General features: G+C 34.2%; 2 protein-coding genes across 2 annotated transcripts; one reads left to right on the top strand and one right to left on the bottom strand.

Moving 5' to 3' along the window:
- Positions 1-1,146: 1,146 nt before the first annotated feature.
- Positions 1,147-6,115, bottom strand: LOC117905747 (disease resistance protein RML1A-like; the record flags this gene model as incomplete). Its single annotated transcript, XM_034818627.1, has 5 exons — positions 1,147-2,328; positions 2,737-3,531; positions 3,633-3,959; positions 4,106-5,180; positions 5,592-6,115. Coding segments are annotated over 5 exons (3,798 nt in total), but the record flags the coding sequence as incomplete, so codon positions are not given.
- A 10,802-nt stretch (positions 6,116-16,917) lies between these two features.
- LOC117905745 (disease resistance protein RUN1-like) lies at positions 16,918-21,583 on the top strand. The gene is made up of 4 exons (XM_034818626.1): positions 16,918-17,390; positions 18,869-19,934; positions 20,088-20,420; positions 20,507-21,583. Exons 1-4 carry the CDS (start codon positions 16,918-16,920, stop codon positions 21,098-21,100), a joined length of 2,466 nt encoding a protein of 821 aa, XP_034674517.1. The 3' UTR covers positions 21,101-21,583.
- The last annotated feature ends 618 nt before the right edge of the window (positions 21,584-22,201 follow it).

The raw sequence follows: 22,201 nt of genomic DNA, 5'->3' as shown, positions 1-22,201 counted from the left end.
AAGTAATAGGTCGATTGAAGGTGGGTTGCCTGGAATTGGGGTCTCCTCACTCCTTAAAGCCTCAAATTTCCGATGGTGGAAGATCCCTGTAAAACTTGGAGGGTGTCCTGAAAGGGGGAGTCTTCTTTGTGTTGCTTGGAGTTAATTTTCATCTTTGTAATTATTCCACTTCCTTTGTTTTTCACCTTCAATATTCCATTCTTTCTCAACTTGATTAAAGAAAATATGGGGAACCCATTAGTTTTAGGCTTTTTCCAGCACTTTCCTGTACATTTTTGGCTGGCCAATACTCCAACATTATCACACTTTAAGTTAGCTATTGGACTAATAGGTATATCAAGCCAATAACTTTATACTTTGGATTGCAATTTAAATAACCAATGTCATGACCAGCTTTTTTTCACAGGCACCCAGTTGGTTACCTAATTTCAGTGAAATCCTACCTAGCACTTCGTCTCATGGACAACCTCTTCTATTTACTCTTTCTAATATTCCTTCTCATGGACAACATTCTTTTGTCGGCACTTAGCTTAATGAGTAAAACATATCATGATAAACTAGCCATCCATATTTTGAAAACCGTATGTGTACGTGTCTATTGCTCTCTACACTCAACAACACAATATTAGTGGAGTGATTGTTATGCAGTTCAATAATTCACCTATGAGCTATCAATCACTTTCTTTGAGATTTTTTAGAAGCATGCTTCCCATATATGGCAAAAGTTGAAGTCCTTTTCCAAGGAAAAAGAGAACCCTACGATGTTGTGGAAAGAGAAAAAGATAGAAGAAGCGGAAAAAGAAATCCAAGTGAAGAATAAAGGATGTACAAGAAGAAGATCCAAGAAGAAGAGATGTATCTCAAGGGCACCATAAATATTCTCTCCAATTGCTTCTTCTTTGGCTTAAAAACTCAACTATCACGAAGGCCCACAAAAAAAAATAAAAATAATAATAATAATAATTTAGGTCATCATATGTTGAATATTAACCCACCTATGAAATAAATAATAACTAAATAAAATCACGTATCCCTAGACTTCGGTTGGGTCATCACACAAGAAGTATCTTAAACAACGGTCTGCCTGAACAAAAACTCTACCCCAAATGGAAAAGAAGACGATTAGTATTAGGACAAGAAGGAATACTCACAGAGAAATAGAACAAATAAAACAATAATAAAAGGTGAAGCCCATGGGCGTTGCCACGTGTAATATTACTATTATTATCATTATTTTTCTTTATCTGGTTCCTACAGCCGACTAAAGATAAAAAGCAAGAGTAACACGCCGAGAAGTGGTGAGATCCGAAATGAAGCGGAATGGAAAATGTGAGCAAGAAAGAAGAAGCTAAAAATAGTGATACAAATCCAAAACCCAGTCTCACTGTTGGATATGGGAGGGTTTGGCTGCCTCCCAAGCCTTGCTTGGTCCCAGGAGTGTGAGTCAGTAGGAGAGAAACCAAGTACTCCGGGGTACTCCTCAAGAAGGCTTCTCATCCTGACTATGCCATCTTCAAATGTGGATTCATAGCGATAATCAAGGACACTTTTAGCAGGATTCCTTTCATGAGTGTACTGGGCATAACTAGTCTGTGCTATGAGAGGGTTTGGCTGCATCCGAGGCCTTTCTTGGTTCCAGGCATGTGTGCCATTCGCATCTTCATAGACCTGTCCACTGGGTTGGTCATCTTCAAGGCTTCTCCTGATTATGATATCTTCTAATCCCCATTCACGTAGATCATCAAGGACACTTCCACAAGCATCCCCCTCATCATCAATGTCGTTGTCATTACTAGTCTGCACTCCAAGGCCCTCATTCAAGCAGCATCTCCCACTGGAATAATCGCCATCACGGTTATAGTTGTCATCACTGCTACCTTCAATGTACAATGGACAAACTCCCCAATGCTTCACAATGCAGGACTTCCTGCCTGTACTAAATGAAAACTTAATGCGACTCCATTTCTTATCATTGAAGCCCAAAAACGATGGTACATAGGCCAGCCACAGATGATCTGAATTAATTGTCGTATCTTCAAGTTGGCAAGTGCGAGCATCAGTAAAGGAACATACCCAACTGGATTCGGATTCGGATTCGGAATTAAGATCATGTAAATCCAAGTTACAGTAGGTGGACCAACCCCTTGTAATGGACCCATCCTTGGGTGCTATAACAGCAGAAAGTGCAAAACCCAGGAAACTACTATCGTACCAATCTGGATCTACATCTATATCTACTTCATGCCCCTTACTATAATGCATGAACCAATCAGGTATTGTACTTCCAGGAAAAACAGTACTGAATGGCACCTGAACGTTTGGGTATTGCTGCACACAAAAACCATGATGCTGCTGAGAGAAACCTACACGCCCTATTATTTTTGGTAATAAAAAATCAATTGTTTTTTTCACTTTATTTACAAATATATTTGGCGACTGTCTCTATGATAACATATCAGATGAATCGTCTGCAATGGTAATAACATGCATGAAGAAGTCAATTGTGTGCAGTGGTGATTTTTTGCTAATAATATTCATGATTAGGATATTGAAGGTGTATATTAAAAATTAATTAATATTATGTCGTTATATATATATATATATATATTTGAACTACAAATTTAATTCTTTTTAAACATTTCTTCATTGGTTGGGTAATATAAAAAAAAATTGTGTTTCAAATAACATTTTTTGCAAATGGAAATCATGATGACATGAAACCAGAAGAGGACTTACTTGATCATAAGCGGACTTCCATCTATCTTGGTCAAAATGGGTTGCCATTCTCCGTAAATGAGGCCCCATCTTACTTTGATACTTGGTCAGTTGGAAGCAATTACCAAATATAGAGCCTCCAAAACATAGGAAAACTGATTGAGGGGAGATGTACTCAAGTGATGTGCAATTATCACTTGCATTTATAAGTTCCATACTTGATGGAAGTGGTGGCAATGCTCGAAGGCTCCTGCAATCTTGCAACTGAAGCTCCCGTAGATGAGAAAGTTGATCCAAGATCCTTGGCAAAGCATCCAAGTTGTCTGAGTTCACTTGAGGTTTTCCAAGCCTTGAGCAGCCGGAAAGAGAAAGGGTCTCAAGATGTGCCAATTTACAAATGCTGCTTGGAAGACTCAGGAGCTTTTTGCAATTTTGTAAATCCAGCAGAACAAGCTTGGTGGCATAAGCAATTGACGAGGGGAGTTCTGTTATAGCAGTCCCATCAAAACAGAGCTTGGATAAGCATGGCATGGGCTGTGAGATAACCGGAAACTTCTCTAGCTTTGAGCAACCAGAGAGATTGAGAACTTCAAGGGATACCAACTGATCCAGGCCTGGAAAATGCTCAAGGTTTATGCAGTTTTTGAAACTCAAGCCAATGAGTTTGTCCAAATCTCCAAGAGACGAGTGAATTTTACGCAACTGTGTACAACCTTCAAAATTCAAGATTTTAAGATTGGTGACCCTTGAGAAATCCGGAGTTTCTACTAGGTATTTAGAGTCACTAAGATCAATATATTTTAAGTTTTTAAAAACCTGTAACAAAAGACAAGTGATTATAAATAATTACACTTTATTATTTAGATAACATATTATCCCAAAAAAAATAAAAATAATAAAGAGTAAATCAACCATACCCTGTTTCCTTCCCACAGCCGAGTAAGGTGGCTTTTAGTCATGGAGAGGAACACAAGATTCTGGGACTTAAAATCAGATGGCAATGATTTCAGAGGATATTCTTCCCACATTAGGAGCCTCAACTCATCATAATGAAATTTGAAGTCATCAGAAATGTGTACTTGACATTGCATCAGCCTGGAGCTACATTCAGAGTCGTCGGAGAGGCTAGATTCATGGATCGCGAGCAATCTAAGTTTGCTCATATTGCCAAAGGCTTCAGTGGTAAAACATATTTCCTTTAAGCCAGACAAGTTCAAGTCTATGACTTCCACTTCATCAGTTCCCTAACAATATTGATAGGAATAAGTGAAAAGCATGCAAAATCTCACAAATAGTTTTTACTAAAACCATACAGAAGAATAAATAGTTAAAGAAAAGATATTTTTGAAGCTTAAATTTTCCTACATATATATATATATTTGACTCTCACCATATTTTTTTCCAGTACATGACAGATATCTTGTTGCTCCCATAATCTAGTACGTTTACCAGGCTCTTTAGGAGAAGTTTGACGAACAATTTCTTTACCCATTTCTATTAGTAGATCATGCATATGTAACTCATCATCCAAATTTCTTATTAGTGACTTATCAATGAGGGTTCTTATTCCACCGATTGCAGAAAAACCAAAACTATTGAGTATTTCTGTTGTAAAATCTTCTTCCCCCTCATTAAAAAAAATGGCAATATCCAAAAATATATTCTTTTGGTCATCATCTAACTCATCAAAACTTGTTTGAAGCACTTTGCGAATTTCCATGTCAGGGATTTTTTCTAGTTTATTCAGTGCACATTCCCATTCATCTATGCTTTTCTTGCATAAAGAACTTCCTAAAACTTCAAGAGCCAATGGAAGACCTTGAGCACAAGCTATTACACGCTGAGAGAGCTCCATAACATCTTCTGTAGGGGGGTGGTTTATAAAGGCATGATGATTAAAGAGCTCAATGGCTTTATCATCTTGTAATTTCTGGACTTCATAAATAACATCCACTCCATGCATGGTTAGAACATGTTTATCCCTGGTTGTTATAATGATTCTACTTTGTCGCCCAAACCAATCAAGTTCTCCTACTAAAGTTTTCAATATTGACCGGTGGTTCACATTATCGATAACAATAAGGACCTTTTTTGAGTGAAATCTTGCCTTCACTGAAGTGATTGTCACATCTATGTTTTTATCCCTTAGTACCCTTGAAAGAAGTTCTTTTCTTAAATAGTCATCACCTTTACTTGCCAAATATTCTACATTGGGAAGAAAGCAACAACCTTCAAATTCGCCAGAAATTTGTTCATAAATAGCTCTAGCAAGGGTGGTCTTACCGATGCCACCCATACCCCAAATTCCTACCATACGAACATCCATTGACGGAAGACATAATAACGATTCCAGTTCCCTTATACAAGAATCCACTCCCACTAGGTTTGGGGCATCTTTCAAAGGTACAGAATATAAATCTTTGGAAATATCTGCAATGATTTCCTCAATAAGTTGAGCCTCAGGCCTGTCAGTTTGAATTTGAAAAACAAATAGTAGTAAGTTTGATAACCCATAAATAGTTCAAAAAGTAGTAAAATATTTGACGGCTTGAAAGGAAACATGTGAATGCATAGTCTTCTTTATTGCGAGTTCAGCTGGGGGGAGGGGGAAGGAAAGGTTAATTGAGTATGATAGAATGGTCAATTAAGATATAATTGAATCAAATTTCCAACTGATTCCAATCATGAAACAGCAGGAATTTGAATGATTAGATAGAGGTAAAAACAGATTTAGCATAATTGTGTTATTTCAGCACTTTTGTTCCTTTTTCTTATTCTGTTATCTAAACCAGGACTTTAAATAATAATGATTATCATGACAATGTAATGAATAACAAAAGCAATGAATTAAAAACAGTTTGGCTTTAGAAAATTACTTGTTCTTCACGGAATGCAAGCCAGATAAATTGGCAACTTGAGTTAGAGCCTCCCTCCACTTCTGCACCTTCTCCACCTTGATCTTCAAATTCTCTTCATGTTTAGCCAGGGCTTCCCCAAAACTTCCGGTCTGGTTCCGAACATGTGATGGATCCACATTGTAGAAGATAGGCACAACCTTCAGATTTTTGGTTCTTTTGCACTCTAGTATCATCACAAGTTCCTCTAGACACCACTTGGAAGATGCATAATTTTCTGACAGAACAATGATAGAGCACCTTGATCTTTGGATTGCTGTAACAAGTGTGGGAGATATCTCTTCACCTGTTCTAAGCTTCTTATCATCCATAAAGGTTTCAATTCCTTTTTGGTCCAAAGCTTTATAGAGATGGCCAGTAAAATTATTGCGAGTATCCTCTCCTCTAAAGCTGAGAAACACAGCATACTTCCAATCAGAAGAAGAAGAAATTGAAGAAGCCAGTGAAGATGTAGAAGAAGCCAGTGAAGGAGAAGAAGAAGAAGAAGAAGAAGAAGAAGAAGAAGAAGAAGAAGAAGAAGAAGAAGAAGAAGAAGAATACAGTGAAGAAGAAGAAGCCAGTGAAGAAATTGAAGGAGCCATTGAAGAAATTGTTGAAAAAGAAGAAGAATCCAGTGAGGAACAAGAAATTGAAGAAGAAGCCATTGAAGAAGCAGAAGAATAGTTTTAACAAAGAGATCTAAGTTGTGAAACTCTCATTGACAGACTTTGGTGCTAAAGAAGCGCATCTGAGTGGGGCTTAAGAAATTGAAGAAGCAGAAGAATAGGTTTAACAAAGAGATCTACGATGTATAACCTCTCATTGACAGATTTGGGTGCTAAAGAAGCTCATCTGAGTGAGGGTAGGTTGCTTCCAAGTGAGCAAGTTGTGCAATGAACTCTACAAAATGATTCAATTTTCTTTCTTTTAGTCTATCGAAGCATTTGTTCAGAGATTCCACCGAATTGCTCGCACCAAAGCTTCTCAACCTTTTAATTGTGTCCACGTTCAAAGATGCCTCTGAATATTTAATTTTTAACATTTTTTTATAATGCAAAAGAGACAAATGAATGCAAAAGATACAAATGAATAGGATATATACAAAGACTTTCCGCGTGAAAGTCGATGGTCAACTGAAGTCTGCAAAGAGTCGACCAAACTGTATAAGATCTCAGCCATTGGTGCCCTCTGAGAAACTTCATCCTTTTTCCTGGTAATATATATATATATATTAGATGGATATAAAAAAGAAAAAAATAATGATTTTTATATTTTTTTTCCGCTTGCTTTCGAGAAATGAAATTTATTTTTTTAGACTTTTTTTTCTTATTTAGTTATTTATCAAAAAAAGTTTAAAAAGAAAAACAAATCATCAAGAATGCATTTTTCTTAAATTTGGTTCAACATTTTTTAAAAAGTGAAGAGAATAAATTTTAGGTATTTATTTATCTTAATTTATTTATTAGTATTTTTTTTTGTCTTTTTCTATATTGGTCAAATATAATTTTTTTTAAAATATTTTTTAAGAGTTTGTTTGATAGTAGTTTTAGAAAACACTTCTAATATATATTAGAAGAAAAATCATGTGTTTGATATAATTTAAAAAACACCTCAAAATATTGAAAAATTACTTATGATGTTGCCTAAAAAATATTTGATAAATGATTATCTGGAAACATCTTTACTAAAAACACTACAAATATAAACACTATCAAAGACATTCTAAGAATTTGTTTAATAGTATTTCTAGAAAACACTTCTAGTGTACAAAATGTTTTTGAAAAAAAAAAAACCTTTTGATAAAATTTTAAAAACATTTTTAAAAAGTTAAAAAATTATTTATTGTAGTGCTTCTCAAATAAACAATTGATAAATGATTTAAAAAAAAAAACATTTTTGTAGAAAATATTTATATTGAAAACACTTCATATAAAAATATTGTTAAACATACTCTAAATTTATCTTAATATTTTTCTTAAATCAAATTATATATCATAAGAATAAACTTATTTCATTTTAATTCAATTAAGGTGGACCTTAGAAATTTCCATAGTACAATAATAACCACTTAAAAGAGTGGGCTTATGGGATTGGAAGTGTAAGAGGAATTGAAACTAGTATACCTCAAATAAAATAGGGGATGACTTTCTTTAAAGTAGATCGAGGTGACAATTCATGTTAATGGGTCATATTCATATCGTGTCAAAACTTAAATATTCTATTATATAAATCAACCCAAACCTAACACAAATAATAATTAAGTTAAAAATATAAATTTAAATATTACCTATTTATTAAACAAGTAATAAACTAAGTAAATCATTTAACTCATTTAATAATCAGGTTCTCCTATTTAAGAATTAGGTTGAGTTAGGTCTTTAATTAATCCATATGATTTATTTCTCAACCAAACATATTTATGACTCAATTGACTTATTTATTTTAAAACAAATTTAAAATAAGTTAAATATTAATTAAATAGTTTAAAGTTTGATTAGGTTAATTAGCATGATTATTAAATAGGTTAGTTCAAGTCAAACTAATGTTATGTAGGCTAATCCAAAAATTAACTGCTAACTTATCAAAGTTTTAGAAACTGGAGTAGTTGGTCCGAGCGATTGAATTGTCGACCTCTCTGGTCTGAGTGGGTTCTATTTCTTTTATCAACAAGTGATTTTTGGATGCCAAGCTGTTTTTTTTTTTTTTTTTTTTTTTGGTTTTTGTATTTAATGCATACTACCTTTTTAATACTGTAATACCACTCATATCATGTAGAAAACACACAAGATTTAACTTAATAATATACCTATTTTACATCTTCCAAATTTATTATCTCATTCAAAATATATATTTTAAAAGTTTGAATAAATTTGTTGATTGATCAAACAATATCATGGGATCAATTGAGCCCTCATGTATCGAATATCAAACATTATTTCAAAGAAAAGTTTGAATATTTTGTTTTGTATTTCAAGTTAATGATAAATTATCAAAGGTTATCATGAAGGAAATTTAAAGAAGTAAGATTAATGAGTTTGTTATAAGTCAATCCTCTAATAGTCCTAATTAACTTGTTTGATGTAGTTAAACCAATATTTTGGGCTATACTTGTTAATCGATTTGTCTACAACATACTGCTTCTTAAAATTAAATAGAAGTGATTTATCGTGACTATATGGTAAAATTCAATGGGTAAGGTGGTCAAGGTAACACACACGGTTAACCTGGTACATTGTATACTTGTTAGCCAACCATGTCCCTTACAAGCGTCCAAACCTAATTAATTTGCACTATGATTTTCCATGGTTTCCATATTAGCTATCAAAATAAAAATGGTTTTTACTTAATAGAGAGACACATGGCTGATACTAAAAAATGTTTTTACTTAATATTATTTTCTTCCCACAAAACATATGTATTATTTTCCCATGCTAGAAAATTTTCATTTTTTATTTACCATAGTTGTTGACGTTTTACCATATGGTGCTTGAGTAATGAAAAGTAACATGCACAAGGAAAGCTCAAAAGGAAGGAGGGAAAGCTCAAGAGGATGGAAGATGTTAAGAGTTTCAAAAGTCTCCTTAGGGAGAAGTTATTTTTTATTTTGATTATACATGTGAATAGTAGAAAATAAAGAAAAAGATAAGATTTTTAATATGGTTCGATGATCAATGTGATCCCTATTATGTTCATGGAGTGCATCAACACTCAAGAATTCACTATTCAAAAGGAACAAGAAGGGTTACAATGGTAAAACTCTCGAAAACACCTTTCAATTGTAGCCACACTTTCTAAATAACAAAATCCTAAATATAAAAAAATTAAATATATAATAAGGGTAAGTTCATCATTCATCATATAACAAAAATTTCTCTAAGGGGTGTTGGCCTCTTCAACCCTTATGAGTTGACCAAGTAGCTCAATCCTTATTAGTTCAGCTCGGAGCTTGACTCCCGACATTCCAAGCGAAAAATAATAAAATTGATTCAAACTTCACAATCCAACTGGCTACTAATTAGAGCCATAATTTTTTAACAATAAAGGTTATAATACTTTGTTGTGTGGTAAAAGAATCACTTGCAAGACAAGGCAAGTGACATTGAATTACTTTATTTTCATAAGCTTCCTTCAAAGAACAAAGCCTCTTTCCTTTGTCCTAGGAAAGATCACGTATAACACTTTTTTCAAATTTTGTTTTATTTAGAAAAAGACCTCTGCTTTGATACATTTCCTCTTGGAACTAATCTAGAACCATAATTAGACTCGTGGTACAATCTCCCACTTATGTTTGTTTATATATTGCATTTAATTAACTTAATTTGATTTCTTTTAGTTTACCTTTTGAGTCAAAGTATGAATTAAATTAGTATAGAATCAGATAATTTGATAATTAGATTATTGAATCGAGTGATCCGATTGATTTTGAAGTATGAGTTAAAATCGATATTGAATTAATTGAGATACTCTGATGATTGGACTATCATATCAAGTGACCCAATTTGTTTTTTCGAAATGGTCTTCACTCTTGGTTTGAACCATATCAATTTTTTTTAAGTTTATTTAAAAATTTTAATTTTATTAAAATAAATATATTTTATAAATAAATAAATAGTATAAAATTTTAAAACTTATTTGAAAGAGAAGTATATTTTTATTATATATGTGTTAAAAAAAATTAATTAAAATAATTTTTTATTAATTATATATTTAAAGGGATATTGGAGGGATAAGGTAAAACCTTGGGTATAAAAAAAATTCCTTAGCCCATTTACCATTTCCCAAACTGAGAGGTACCTAAAAACATATGCTCCATTTTTATCCTTTAAGTGTGAAAAGAATATGCAAAATAGAGATAAGCCTCAAATGCTTAAATCAGATTTAGAAGGGGATGGAAAAGTGTACTTTTGTTAGATGGAAAAAGTGTTTTATCATGTAAATATCAAATAATTTCATATATCAAAGTAATTATGATATTTTATTATAATACAATCACCCTAAACGAAAAATTTAGGTTGATATTATCTCATTAGCGAGTAGAAGATATTCATATTGAGGGCTATGTTATTTGCCTCATCTACGTATGTCATGGGTGTATATTCCATTTCCTAACCAAAAAGTGCATGTGCAAACACGGTGGAGGGCCTATCAAGTCCAAAAGAAAAAGGAAATTAAGATGACCCTAGGACTAAATTTTTTTAACCTTATTGTCCTATTTAAAAGATGTCAGATTAGTTCACGAGGCTTCCTACATTTCCCTAGAAACAAGATTGAAGTTTCTCATAAGCCACGACATCTTAATGGGGTTAAGATTGAAGGGAAAATACAAAGAGATAAAAAAGATAAAACATGGTTGTTCACACAAAAATCAAGGAAAATAAAATAAAATATTTTAAAAACACTTTATTTAAAATAAAATGAGAATGTTATTAAAAAATATGATATATATATATATATCATATTTTTAATAACATTCTCATTTTATTTTAAATAAAGTATTTTTAAAAATATTTTATTTTATTTTATTTTATATATATATATATATATATATATATATATATATATATATATATATAATATATATATATATATATATATTGAATTTAAATCCTTCAAGTTTTAATTTTTTAGGAAAATTAATCTTTAATATGTTATTAGAACTTGATTCGAAGGGATGTCTCTTTTATTTGTTTGTTGGATATGGTGTCTGTCTCTCTCATAACATATTTTTAGCATTTTTATTTTATTTTTAAGAACTTAAAATGGCATGAAAAGGATATTATTAAATTAAACATATCAAGACATGTTTCACCAATTTCTTAATGGCAAAAACTCTTGGCAGAGCTCACGCACTTTCGTATAGAGAAAAAATACCTTATCATATCAGCTCACTCACCGACCCATTAAAAAAATGCATTATTCTATTGACCAATGTCAGACATTTTTAAACAAACATAAATATATATATTCTTCAAATTGATAAATTGTAGTTTTTTCATTCATACTTTCATTCGTTCATGTACAGAGTATATATAGAGGGTAATCACCATTCTAAGAATGGGAAAGAATGATATAAGGAAATAACAACTAATATCCTAATATCTCAACTTTCCTAATATCTCAATATTCCTAATATCTTAATATTCCTAGTATCTCAATATTCCTAATATCTCAATATTCATAATATCTCAACTTTCCTAATATCTAAACATTCCTAATATCTCAACACTAAATGATATAAGGAAATAATGATATAAGGAAAGCATTCCTAATATCTCAACACTCCCCCTCAAGTTGGTGCATAGATGTCACACATGCCCAACTTGTCTAAAAATTTTGAGAACACTTGACTTGAGACAGCTTTGGTAAGGATATCGGCCAATTGATCTTCTGATCAATCTTAGGCAATTCCACAATCTTATCATCCAACTTTTCCTTAATGAAGAATCTATCCACCTCGACATGCTTTGTACGATCATGTTGTACTGGATTATGAGCAATATCACATGCGGCTTTATTGTCACAAAACAATCGGATTGGTTGCCTAGATAGGTAACCTAAATCCTGTAAGAGGAGTCTTAGCCATAATGTCTCACAAAGTCCTAGAGCCATACCTCTAAATTCCGCTTCTGCACTTGAACGAGTGACGACATTTGTTTCTTACTTTTCCATGTCACAAGATTACCACCTACAAAGGTAAAGTAACCAGATGTAGATCGCCTATCATCCACTGCACCAGCCCAATCAGCATCAGTATATACTTCTATACTCTGATGATCAACATTTTTTGCGAATAAAATTCCCTTCCCAGGAGCATTCTTCAAATACCTCAAAATACGCATGACTGCATTCATATGTTGTTCTCCAGGATTATGCATGTATTGACTCACTACACTCAATGCATAAGCAAGATCTGGTCTTGTATGAGCTAAGTACATTAATCTCCCCACAAGTCTTTGGTATCTTCCCTTATTGGTTGATACTTGATTAGGCTCAACACACAATTTCAGACCTTCTTCTATTGATGTATTAATAGGTTGACATCCCAACATTCCAGTCTCCTGTAAAAGATCTAAGGCATACTTTCTTTGAGACAGAAAAATTCCTTCACTTGATCGAGAAACTTCAATCCCAAGAAAGTATTTCAGAGGACCTAGATCTTTCATTTCGAATTCTCTAGATAGATAATTTTGTAGAGCTTTTCTTTCTTCAGGATCATTTCCTGTAACTACCATGTCATCCACATATACGATGAGTGTCGTAATCTTACCATGTTGCTTTTTTAGGAACAAAGTGTGATCTGAATTACTTTGACGATAGCCAAAAGTTCTCATTGACTTTGTGAACCTTCCAAACCATGCTCTCGGGGATTGCTTCAACCCATACAATGACTTCTTCAATTTGCACACCTTCTGACATTGCTTTTCTGACACCATGCATCCTGTGGAAGATCCATATATACTTCTTCAGATAACTCGCCATGCAAAAAGGCATTTTTCACATCAAATTGTTGTAATGGCCAATCTAGGTTTGCAGCTAAAGACAGTAATACTCGAATTGTGTTGATCTTAGCTATAGGTGCAAATGTCTCTGTGTAGTCAATTCCATAAGTTTGAGTGTACCCTTTTGCTACCAGTCTTGCTTTAAATCGTTCAATACTACCATCTGCCTTGTACTTCACAGTATAGATCCAACGACACCCAACTGGCTTCTTTCCTGGTGGACATTCTACGAGTTCCCATGTTTCATTCTTCTGCAATGATTTCATCTCTTCATTCATGGCTGCTTTCCACCTTGGATCAGCTAAGGCTTCCTGCACACTGTTAGGAATAGCTACAGTAGATAATTGATTTACAAATGACTTATTTGATTCAGACAAACGATGGGTAGACACATAGTTGCTCATGGGATATTTGACTTTAGTAGACAATTCAGGTTCATATGTGGGTTTAGGAATACCTCTATTATGACGATGTGGTAACCGTTTCATGAATGGATCAGGCTCCAAATTAAGAACACCCTCAACAGACGACGATTGGTTTGGTATTTCAATGAAGACATCTTCGGACCCAAATTGTTGACCACTCATATCCAACTCACCCACTTCCTGGTTCACTAGTTCAGATTGTCCAGATTCATCTTCCTCAGAAATATGATAATCATAATCGAGAGTCTGAATTTCCTTATGTACTCCCCCTGAAGTTCAGACTCAGATGAAAAATACATTGAATCTTCATGAAACACCACATCCATTGTAATATACATTTGTCGAGTTGGAGGATGGTAACATCGATATCCCTTTTTGTGCAATGCATATCCAACAAACACACATTGCAATGCATGGGAAGTTAACTTGGTGCGTTGGTGCTTGTGTAGATGCACAAATGCCACGCAACCAAAAACACGAGGAGGTAGATTTGGGACGGTTGGGGCAACTACGACATTAGTAAGAGCTTGGAGAGGTGTTTGAAAGTTAATTGAGCTAGAAGGTACCCGATTGATCAAGTATGCGGCAGATGTGATTGCTTCTCCCCAATAAGATATTGGTGTTTTGCTGCTATCAAGGAAGCACGAACAACCTCTAACAAGTGTCGATTTTTTCGTTCAGCGACTCCATTTTGCTGGGTGTATTGGAACAAGTAGTCTGATGAATGATGCCATGTCCTTCCAAATACTTTTGAAGATCAGAACTTTGATATTCTCCACCATTATCACTACGCAAAACCCGAACCTTTGCATTGTATTGAGTTTCAATCATTTTATGAAATTTTGAAACAACAAGTTCACTTCATCTTTGGTCTTCATCAAGCATAACCATGTCATTCTGGTACAATCATCAATAAAAGTAACAAACCAACGTGAGCCACTCAAAGTTGGACTTTGGATGGGCCCCAAACATCAGAATGTATAACCATAAAAGGAACGGACTTTTATTCAAAATTAACGGAAACGAAGCACGATGACTTTTAGCCAATTCACAAATATCACAACGGAAACCAGAAATATCACTCTTTGAAAACAAACTAGGAAACAATTTTTTTAAATAACCAAAGGAAGCATGTCCCAGACGTCGATGCCACAACCAAATTTCAGACTTTTTCTTCTCCCCCTCAGATCCATCTGCCATCAAGGCTTGTTGCAACTTATTTGAATCCTTTGACTGCAAGTCCAAGTAATAGAGTTTCCCCGTTTAATACCACAACCAATCGTCTGTCTTGTTTGGATGTCCTTAATCACACAAAATTCAGGCCAAAAAATGACAATACAAGATAAGGCTGTAGTGATTTGAGAAACTGACAAAAGATTGTAATCTAAAGATGGAACAACTAAAACAGAATCCAAATTCAAAGTATCAGTAAGAGTTAAGGATCCTTCCCCAATAACTGGGGTTGTGTTACCATTGGCTGTGGAAACAATTTTTTGTGAGGAAGGTCTAAGGGGTGAAACCTGTCTAGAATCAAAAGTCATATGATCTGTAGCACCAGAATCAATTATCCATGTACTATTAATAACAGGTGTAAAAGTATTTAAAAACTTACCACCATGATCAGTAGCGGCTACCAATGCAGAGGCTTTCTCAGCAACATTAGCCTCTGTTTTTATTTCGGCAACAATTGCAGTCGAGGTTTTCTTGGAATCCTTCTTCCGTTGATCACGATTATTATAATTAATAACAAAGTGTTGATAGCCTAAACATGATCTAAAGGTCCATGGTTCAAACCATCGGTTCCTTATTGTTTTCCTGGTCATACCAAGAGTCGTTGCTTTGAAATTGTGGGATATCCAACTGGTGGGACCAGTCTTATTGCAGTGAGTGCATTTGAAGGTTGACTTATCAATATTAGGGCTTGTCTTAGGATGGTTGATCGCTGTCGGACTACCATAGGGACAAAATATCCAGGATTTCATTCCATGACTCTGATACCATCTTCAAATTGATAAATTGTAGTTTTTTCATTCATACTTTCATTCGTTCATGTACAGAGTATATATAGAGGGTAATCACCATTCTAAGAATGGGAAAGAATGATACAAGGAAAGAATGATATAAGGAAATAACAACTAATATCCTAATATCTCAACTTTCCTAATATCTCAATATTCCTAATATCTTAATATTCTTAGTATCTCAATATTCCTAATATCTCAATATTCATAATATCTCAACTTTCCTAATATCTAAACATTCCTAATATCTCAACACTAAATGATATAAGGAAATAATGATATAAGGAAACATTCCTAATATCTCAACATATATATATATATATATATATATATATATATATATATATATATGAAAGTGAATGGCTCTCAGATTTAGCCTGATTAGTATATGTATTCCACCTCTTTGCCCATGTTAGTTTAAACTGGCAGCGGGAGAACACATAACAAATGAAATTTCACAAATGAAATTCTAAACTTAATTTCATTAGGGGAGAGAGAGCTAATAGAAAAAAATGACTCTCAATGAGTATATATGGGACAAATTTAATTAATTAAGATTGTTGGAGTGTTAAACTCCTGAAAAGGGTACATTAATTGCTTTATTTGCATGTTGAACTTCAAATTCAAACTATTAAATATGTATAGTAAGATCTAAGTTATTGAATAAGATTACAAACAAATGAAATCAAATAGATATAAAAGTAGAAAAAAATAAGATTGGATTACAAATAATGAGATTTCAAAATATATACTTTTGTTACCCATCCAAATATATATAAAATTAATTTTGAGAGAGAAAATGACTGCTGGCGATTTCAATAGAATCTGAAATCCGAATGAGAAGATTGGGGGTGCAGCAGGAAGAAATTGAATTCGAGAAGTATAAACTGGTCTTCCCAACTGCTGCATAGAATCAGGGCTGGGTGACACTGAAGATCACATGGTCACGTACGCTCAGCTTGAGCTATTGAGTAACGATTGGCTGAGGGCACTTGGGCTTAAGGGAATAGATTTTAGCTGGGTACAAATAGGCCGGCTAAAGACGAGTAGGTAGGGTATGACGAAGCCCGCGGGGTGACACATGGTTGAAGACACCGTGGCGCGTGCGCTCTCTTGAATTGTATAATTCGAAGTCGGCATTGAAATAAGTAATTCAATGGCGGCCTTTGAACAAATGCATAAAAAAAACTGAAAGAAAGAAATAGTTTAGTCATTATAGAGAGTTCATTTAAACTATTGTCACGCGTGACAACCTGTTCTCACTCGTCTCTAAGTTGGGGATCTTTAACATTAAAATCTTTAGATTAGGGTTCATACAACTTATCTCTCTCTCTCTCTCTCAAACCTATTCTTCTGCTTCCAAATGGCGTCTTCTTCTTCTTCTGATTGGGAGTTTGACGTGTTTCTTAGTTTTAGAGGAACGGATACTCGCAATACTTTTACTGGTCATCTCAATACAGCCTTAAAGAGTAAAGGAATTAGGACCTTTATCGATGATAAGGAGCTCAGAAGAGGGGAGGACATTTCTTCAACACTTTTTACAACAATAGAAAAATCAAGGTGCTCAACAGTTGTTCTGTCAGAATGTTATGCAACTTCCAAATGGTGCTTAGAGGAACTGGTAAAGATGTTGGAGTGCAAGACAACCATAAAACAGAGGGTTGTGCCCATTTTCTACCATGTGGACCCGTCGGATGTTCGGGGACAGGGCGGAAGTTTCGGACAAGCCTTGGATGCACACAAAAAGAATTTGAAAATCGAGGAGAAGCAGTTGCAGAGGTGGTCGGCGGCTCTCACTGAGGTTGGCAATTTATCCGGCTGGGACTTGGGAAATAAGTAATTTTCTAAAGTTCAGCTTTTTCTAAATCCTAGCTAATTATTATTGTGAGTAGTATTAGTATGTTTATGTTTATTATCCTAAGTTTATTATTATTATTATTATTATTATTATTATTATTAGTATTATTGTTTGAAGAAATATGAATATTGAATAGCATGTTAGGAGCCTCTACTTAAAATCAGGTGTGAACTAAGACCCTTATTATGACTAATGCTACAACAAATAAGCACCTCCGGAATGTATGGCATTCAAAATGAATTTAGTTATAATTAAGCACCCAAAACATGTCAACCTAAAGTAAGCACCTGCCTGAGACCTACCTCTTCTGAAAAGGACAAACCTGAGTTAAAAAAGGTTAATAATACCTACCCTTGACGTTTTCACAAGATGGCTGCAGCACCCCACGTGAAGATCCGGCCATAATCAAAACCTTTACACAAGCCATAAAAAGCAGATAAACCAAAATAAGAAGATAATATAGAAAAGAAAAAGAATTAAACTTTTCTCTCATCTTCGAACCTTTGCCATCTATTTTCAAAAATAATTTTTTTCTCTAATATAAAAATAAAAAAACATGTTTAATAACTAGAAACTTATTTTCTATTTTCTGTTAAAAACAAAAGACATGATGTTTCTTAAGGAACGATTTAAAAAATAATTATATAAACATTTGAAATGATTAAAAATAAAATATTAGATATAAATTATTTTTAAAATATATTTAAAAATATTACAAATAGATTAAAAACGTTTCAGGTTTTCAAATAAACTTTTATTTTACAAAACATCACATAATAGTTTTCAAAAATTATTTTTTAGAATTATTCTTGAAAACAACTACTAAATAAAACTTTAGATTTTTTTTTCTTCTTCTCTTTTATTTTATTTTAAAAAAAATTATAACATTAAAACCTCAAATATTCATTAACTGCTTAGGCTTGGAGATGAAAAAGGAATAAGAATTCACAGAAAAACTATAGTAAAGAGGAGTATGATTATTAATGGAAAAAGCAATAAATTATACTAAATGTTTGTAGAGCATCCTCTAATAAGAGAGAAGGGGGTTTTCCAGTTTCCAATTTGGATACTATAGCGCTTTTTATTCAAACTATATATGGGGTATTCCCTTTTCTTTTTTACTGTATTTGATTATGGATGAATATACATGCCCAATTGGCTTTTTCAATATATTTAATTTCTTGTTATTAAGTACTTGAATATCATACCATGTATCATCAAAAAAAAAAAAAAAATGGGTTTAGATATGATGTATTTTGGATGAATATTTTGACATCTACTGATGCTTAATTTGCCAATTTTTTTTTCTTTTTCTGAAGCTGCCATAAATATGACTATGTACCTATCCACGTATTTACTTCATTTTCCTCTGTCCATTTAACATGCTTTGTCCAACTTACTACGGTTTGAACATTAATGGGCTATCAAGTTAACTACTATTTGTTCAAACTGGCAGGTCTGAGGCTCAGCTCATTCTGGATATTGTCGCAGATATTTCAAAATATTTAAATTGTGCATCCTCAAATAATGCTCAGAACCTAGTGGGAGTTGACTCTTGCATAAAGGAATCGGAATCAGTCTTGTGTTTTGAGTCAACTGATGTTCGGATGATTGGAATTTGCGGTATGAGTGGCATAGGCAAGACTGCCCTTGCCAGAAGTATTTATGAACGGTTTTCGGACAAATTTGAAGGTTGTTGTTTTCTTACTAATGTAGGAAATGTGGAAAGAGAAGGAACTGACTATTGGAAAAAGGACCTTCTTTCAAGTGTATTGAAGGACAATGATATAGATGTGACAATCACTTCGATAAAGACAAGACTTGGCTCTAAAAAAGTTCTTATTGTTGTTGATAATGTGAGCCACCAATTGACAATGAAAACGTTAATTGGAAAACATGATTGGTTTGGTCCTCAAAGTAGGATCATTATAACAACTAGGAATAAAAGGTTTCTAAGTGGAATGGATGCAATGTATGAAGTCCAGAAATTGCAGGATGATAAAGTGGTTGAGCTCTTTAATCATTGTGCCTTTAGAAAGGACCATCCAGCAGAAAGTTTTGAGAGGTTCTCTCTCCGTTTTATAGCGTATGCTCAAGGTCTTCCATTAGCTCTTGAGGTTTTAGGTTCTTCTTTATATAAAAAGGACCAAGACTACTGGAAAAGTAAATTGGATGAGCTAGAAAAAACCCTTGACAAGGAAATTCAGGGAGTACTTCAAAAAAGTTTTGATGAGTTAAATGATAATGAGAAGGATATATTTCTAGATATTGCATGCTTCTTCAAATGCAGCAACAAAGATCATATAATGAAAATACTTGAGAGTTGCAACTTGTTTCCTGGGAGTGGAATAGAAAATCTCATTGATAGATTTCTCATAACATTTTCTTGTGAGAAGTTGGAGATGCATGATTTATTACAAAAAATGGGATGGAAAATTGTTACTCAGACTTCGAAAGAGCCTGGGAAACGTGGCAGATTGTGGATGCAGGATCATATATGTCATGTATTGGAAAAAAATACGGTAAGAACAAAAAATATTTAAAATTTCTTTTTCTTCGGCAATTTAAGCTTCAGAATTATCATTTATCAAAATTTAGGCAGTTATGCATCAACGGCAAGTAAATTTTATGTTTCTTTGCATTCTTTTCACTTATTCCTTGTTCTTGAATGTTAGGGAACCAAAGAAGTTAAAGGCATATTCCTCAACTTGTTTGGTTTGAAGGAAATACACTTTACCACTGAAGCCTTTGCAAGGATGAACAGGCTTAGATTACTAAAAGTCTATGAGTCTAACCTTTCAGATGACTCTGACTCCGAAAGTACCTCAAGGAAGAGGAAATGTAAAATGCGCTTTTCTGATGACTTTGAATTTCATTCCGATGAGTTGAGGTATTTATATTGGCATGAATATCCTCTGCAAACATTGCCATCTCATTTTAAGCCCAAGAATCTTGTCTGCCTCTGCATGCCTTACAGCCAGATTACTGAGCTCTGGAAAGGAAGTCAGGTATGGTTGTTCTAATCTTCTTCTTGGATAATATGTAATATTCATAATGAAATCTAATTGATTGTAACCATTTCTTTTTGTTATAGGTTTGTGAAAATTTAAAATTTTTGGATCTCAGTAACTCCAAATTCCTAATGGAAACTCCAGATTTCTCAAGGATCACCAATCTTGAAGCGCTGGTTCTGGACGGTTGTACTAATTTATGTCACCTTCACTCGTCCCTCGGACGCCTGAGGAAACTCGCTTTCTTGAGTGTGAGCAACTGCATAAAACTTAGGGATTTTCCAGCCATCTATGAGTTGGTATCCGTTCAAACTCTGGATCTATCTGGTTGCTCAAATCTACAGAAATTTCCAGATATCTCACAGCATATGCCATGCTTATCCAAGTTGTATTTAGATGGGACTGCTATAACAGAAATCCCAGCCTCAATAGCCTATGCCAGTGAGCTCGTTCTATTGGATTTAACAAACTGCAAAGAGCTCAAGTTTCTTCCAAGTAGCATTGCTAAATTGACACTTCTTCGTATCCTTACGCTGTCTGGCTGCTCAAAACTTGGAAAGTTTCAACAGAACTCAGGGAACTTGGACCGCCTAGTTGAGCTCAAAGCAGATGGATCTACTATAAGGCAACCGCCTTCCTCTAGAGCTGTCTTGAGAAATCATAAAGCATCTGCTTAATCCTTGCCAAGAACTTCAGAGTCCATCAGTTTCTTGTTGTCTAATTTAAATTTAGTTCGACTAAATTTAAGTGACTGCAATATAAAGAGTGGAAAGCGCCTTAGTCATCTTGGCATCCTATCTTCACTCAAGTCTCTGAACTTAAGTGAAACCGCTTCATTCATCTACCTTGTATCTTCAAAGGACTTTCTAATCTGTCCAGGCTTGACTTGCACGATTGCAGGAGGCTTCAGACATTGCCCTTGCTTCCACCAAGTGTACGAATTCTAAATGCAAGTAATTGCACGTCCCTGGAATCAATCCTCCCTAAATCAGTTTTCATGTCTTTTAGAGGCTGTCTATTTGGTAATTGCCTCCGACTCATGAAGTACCCAAGTACAATGGAGCCTCATATACGAAGTGTGGCAACCCATGTTGATCAGGAAAGATGGAGTTCCACTTATGATGAAGTAAGTTCTCTTTTGCTTCATATCATGATTTCGATTTTGCTGAAACTTATTTATTTACTTTTTTCTGTTAGTTTTTGTAACGACCCGCACGCAATCATGTAGATATTGTCCGCTTTAGGCCCAAGGGGGCCCTCACGGCTTTAAAACGCGTCTACTTGGTTAAGAGAAGTCTCTACATATATAGCGCCAGGAACATTCTCCCCTATTCGATGTGGGACATCACAAACACCCCACATGCAGACACAACGTCCTCGTTGTGTCTCATGGGATTGTGGGGCCAAACAGACAAACACCCCTTACGGGGCTAAACAAACCCCCATACCGGGGTCGGGGATCAGCTCTGATACCATTTATAACGACCCACACCCAACCATGTAAATATTGTCCGCTTTGGGCCCAAGGGGGCCCTCATAGCTTTAAAATGCATCTACTTGGTTAAGAGAAACCTTTACATATATAGTGCCAAGAACATTCTCCCCTATCCGATGTGGGACATCACATTTTTAATCTAGAAACAACTACAAGACTGACAATAATTTTCAATAGGAGAACTATTGCAAGGTTAAACTCAAGAAAGGATGCAGAGGGAATTCATTAATTCATTCAACTAAATTACAATAAATAGAAATTGAAAAACAAACGGAAACAAAGA

Source organism: Vitis riparia, chromosome 18 (genome assembly GCF_004353265.1).
Source record: "Vitis riparia cultivar Riparia Gloire de Montpellier isolate 1030 chromosome 18, EGFV_Vit.rip_1.0, whole genome shotgun sequence".
NCBI lineage: Eukaryota > Viridiplantae > Streptophyta > Magnoliopsida > Vitales > Vitaceae > Vitis > Vitis riparia.
The sequence above is the reverse complement of the archived record's forward strand: the minus strand, read 5'-3'. Positions and strand labels throughout refer to the sequence as shown.

Bases quoted from the DNA above. Each gene is read 5' to 3' on its own strand.
- LOC117905745 (XM_034818626.1), top strand. From the start codon at position 16,918: ATGGCGTCTTCTTCTTCTTCTGATTGGGAGTTTGACGTGTTTCTTAGT. The intron at 19,935-20,087 runs GTAAGAACAAAA...CTTGAATGTTAG, and splicing joins ATGTATTGGAAAAAAATACG to GGAACCAAAGAAGTTAAAGG. The intron at 20,421-20,506 runs GTATGGTTGTTC...TTTTTGTTATAG, and splicing joins AGCTCTGGAAAGGAAGTCAG to GTTTGTGAAAATTTAAAATT.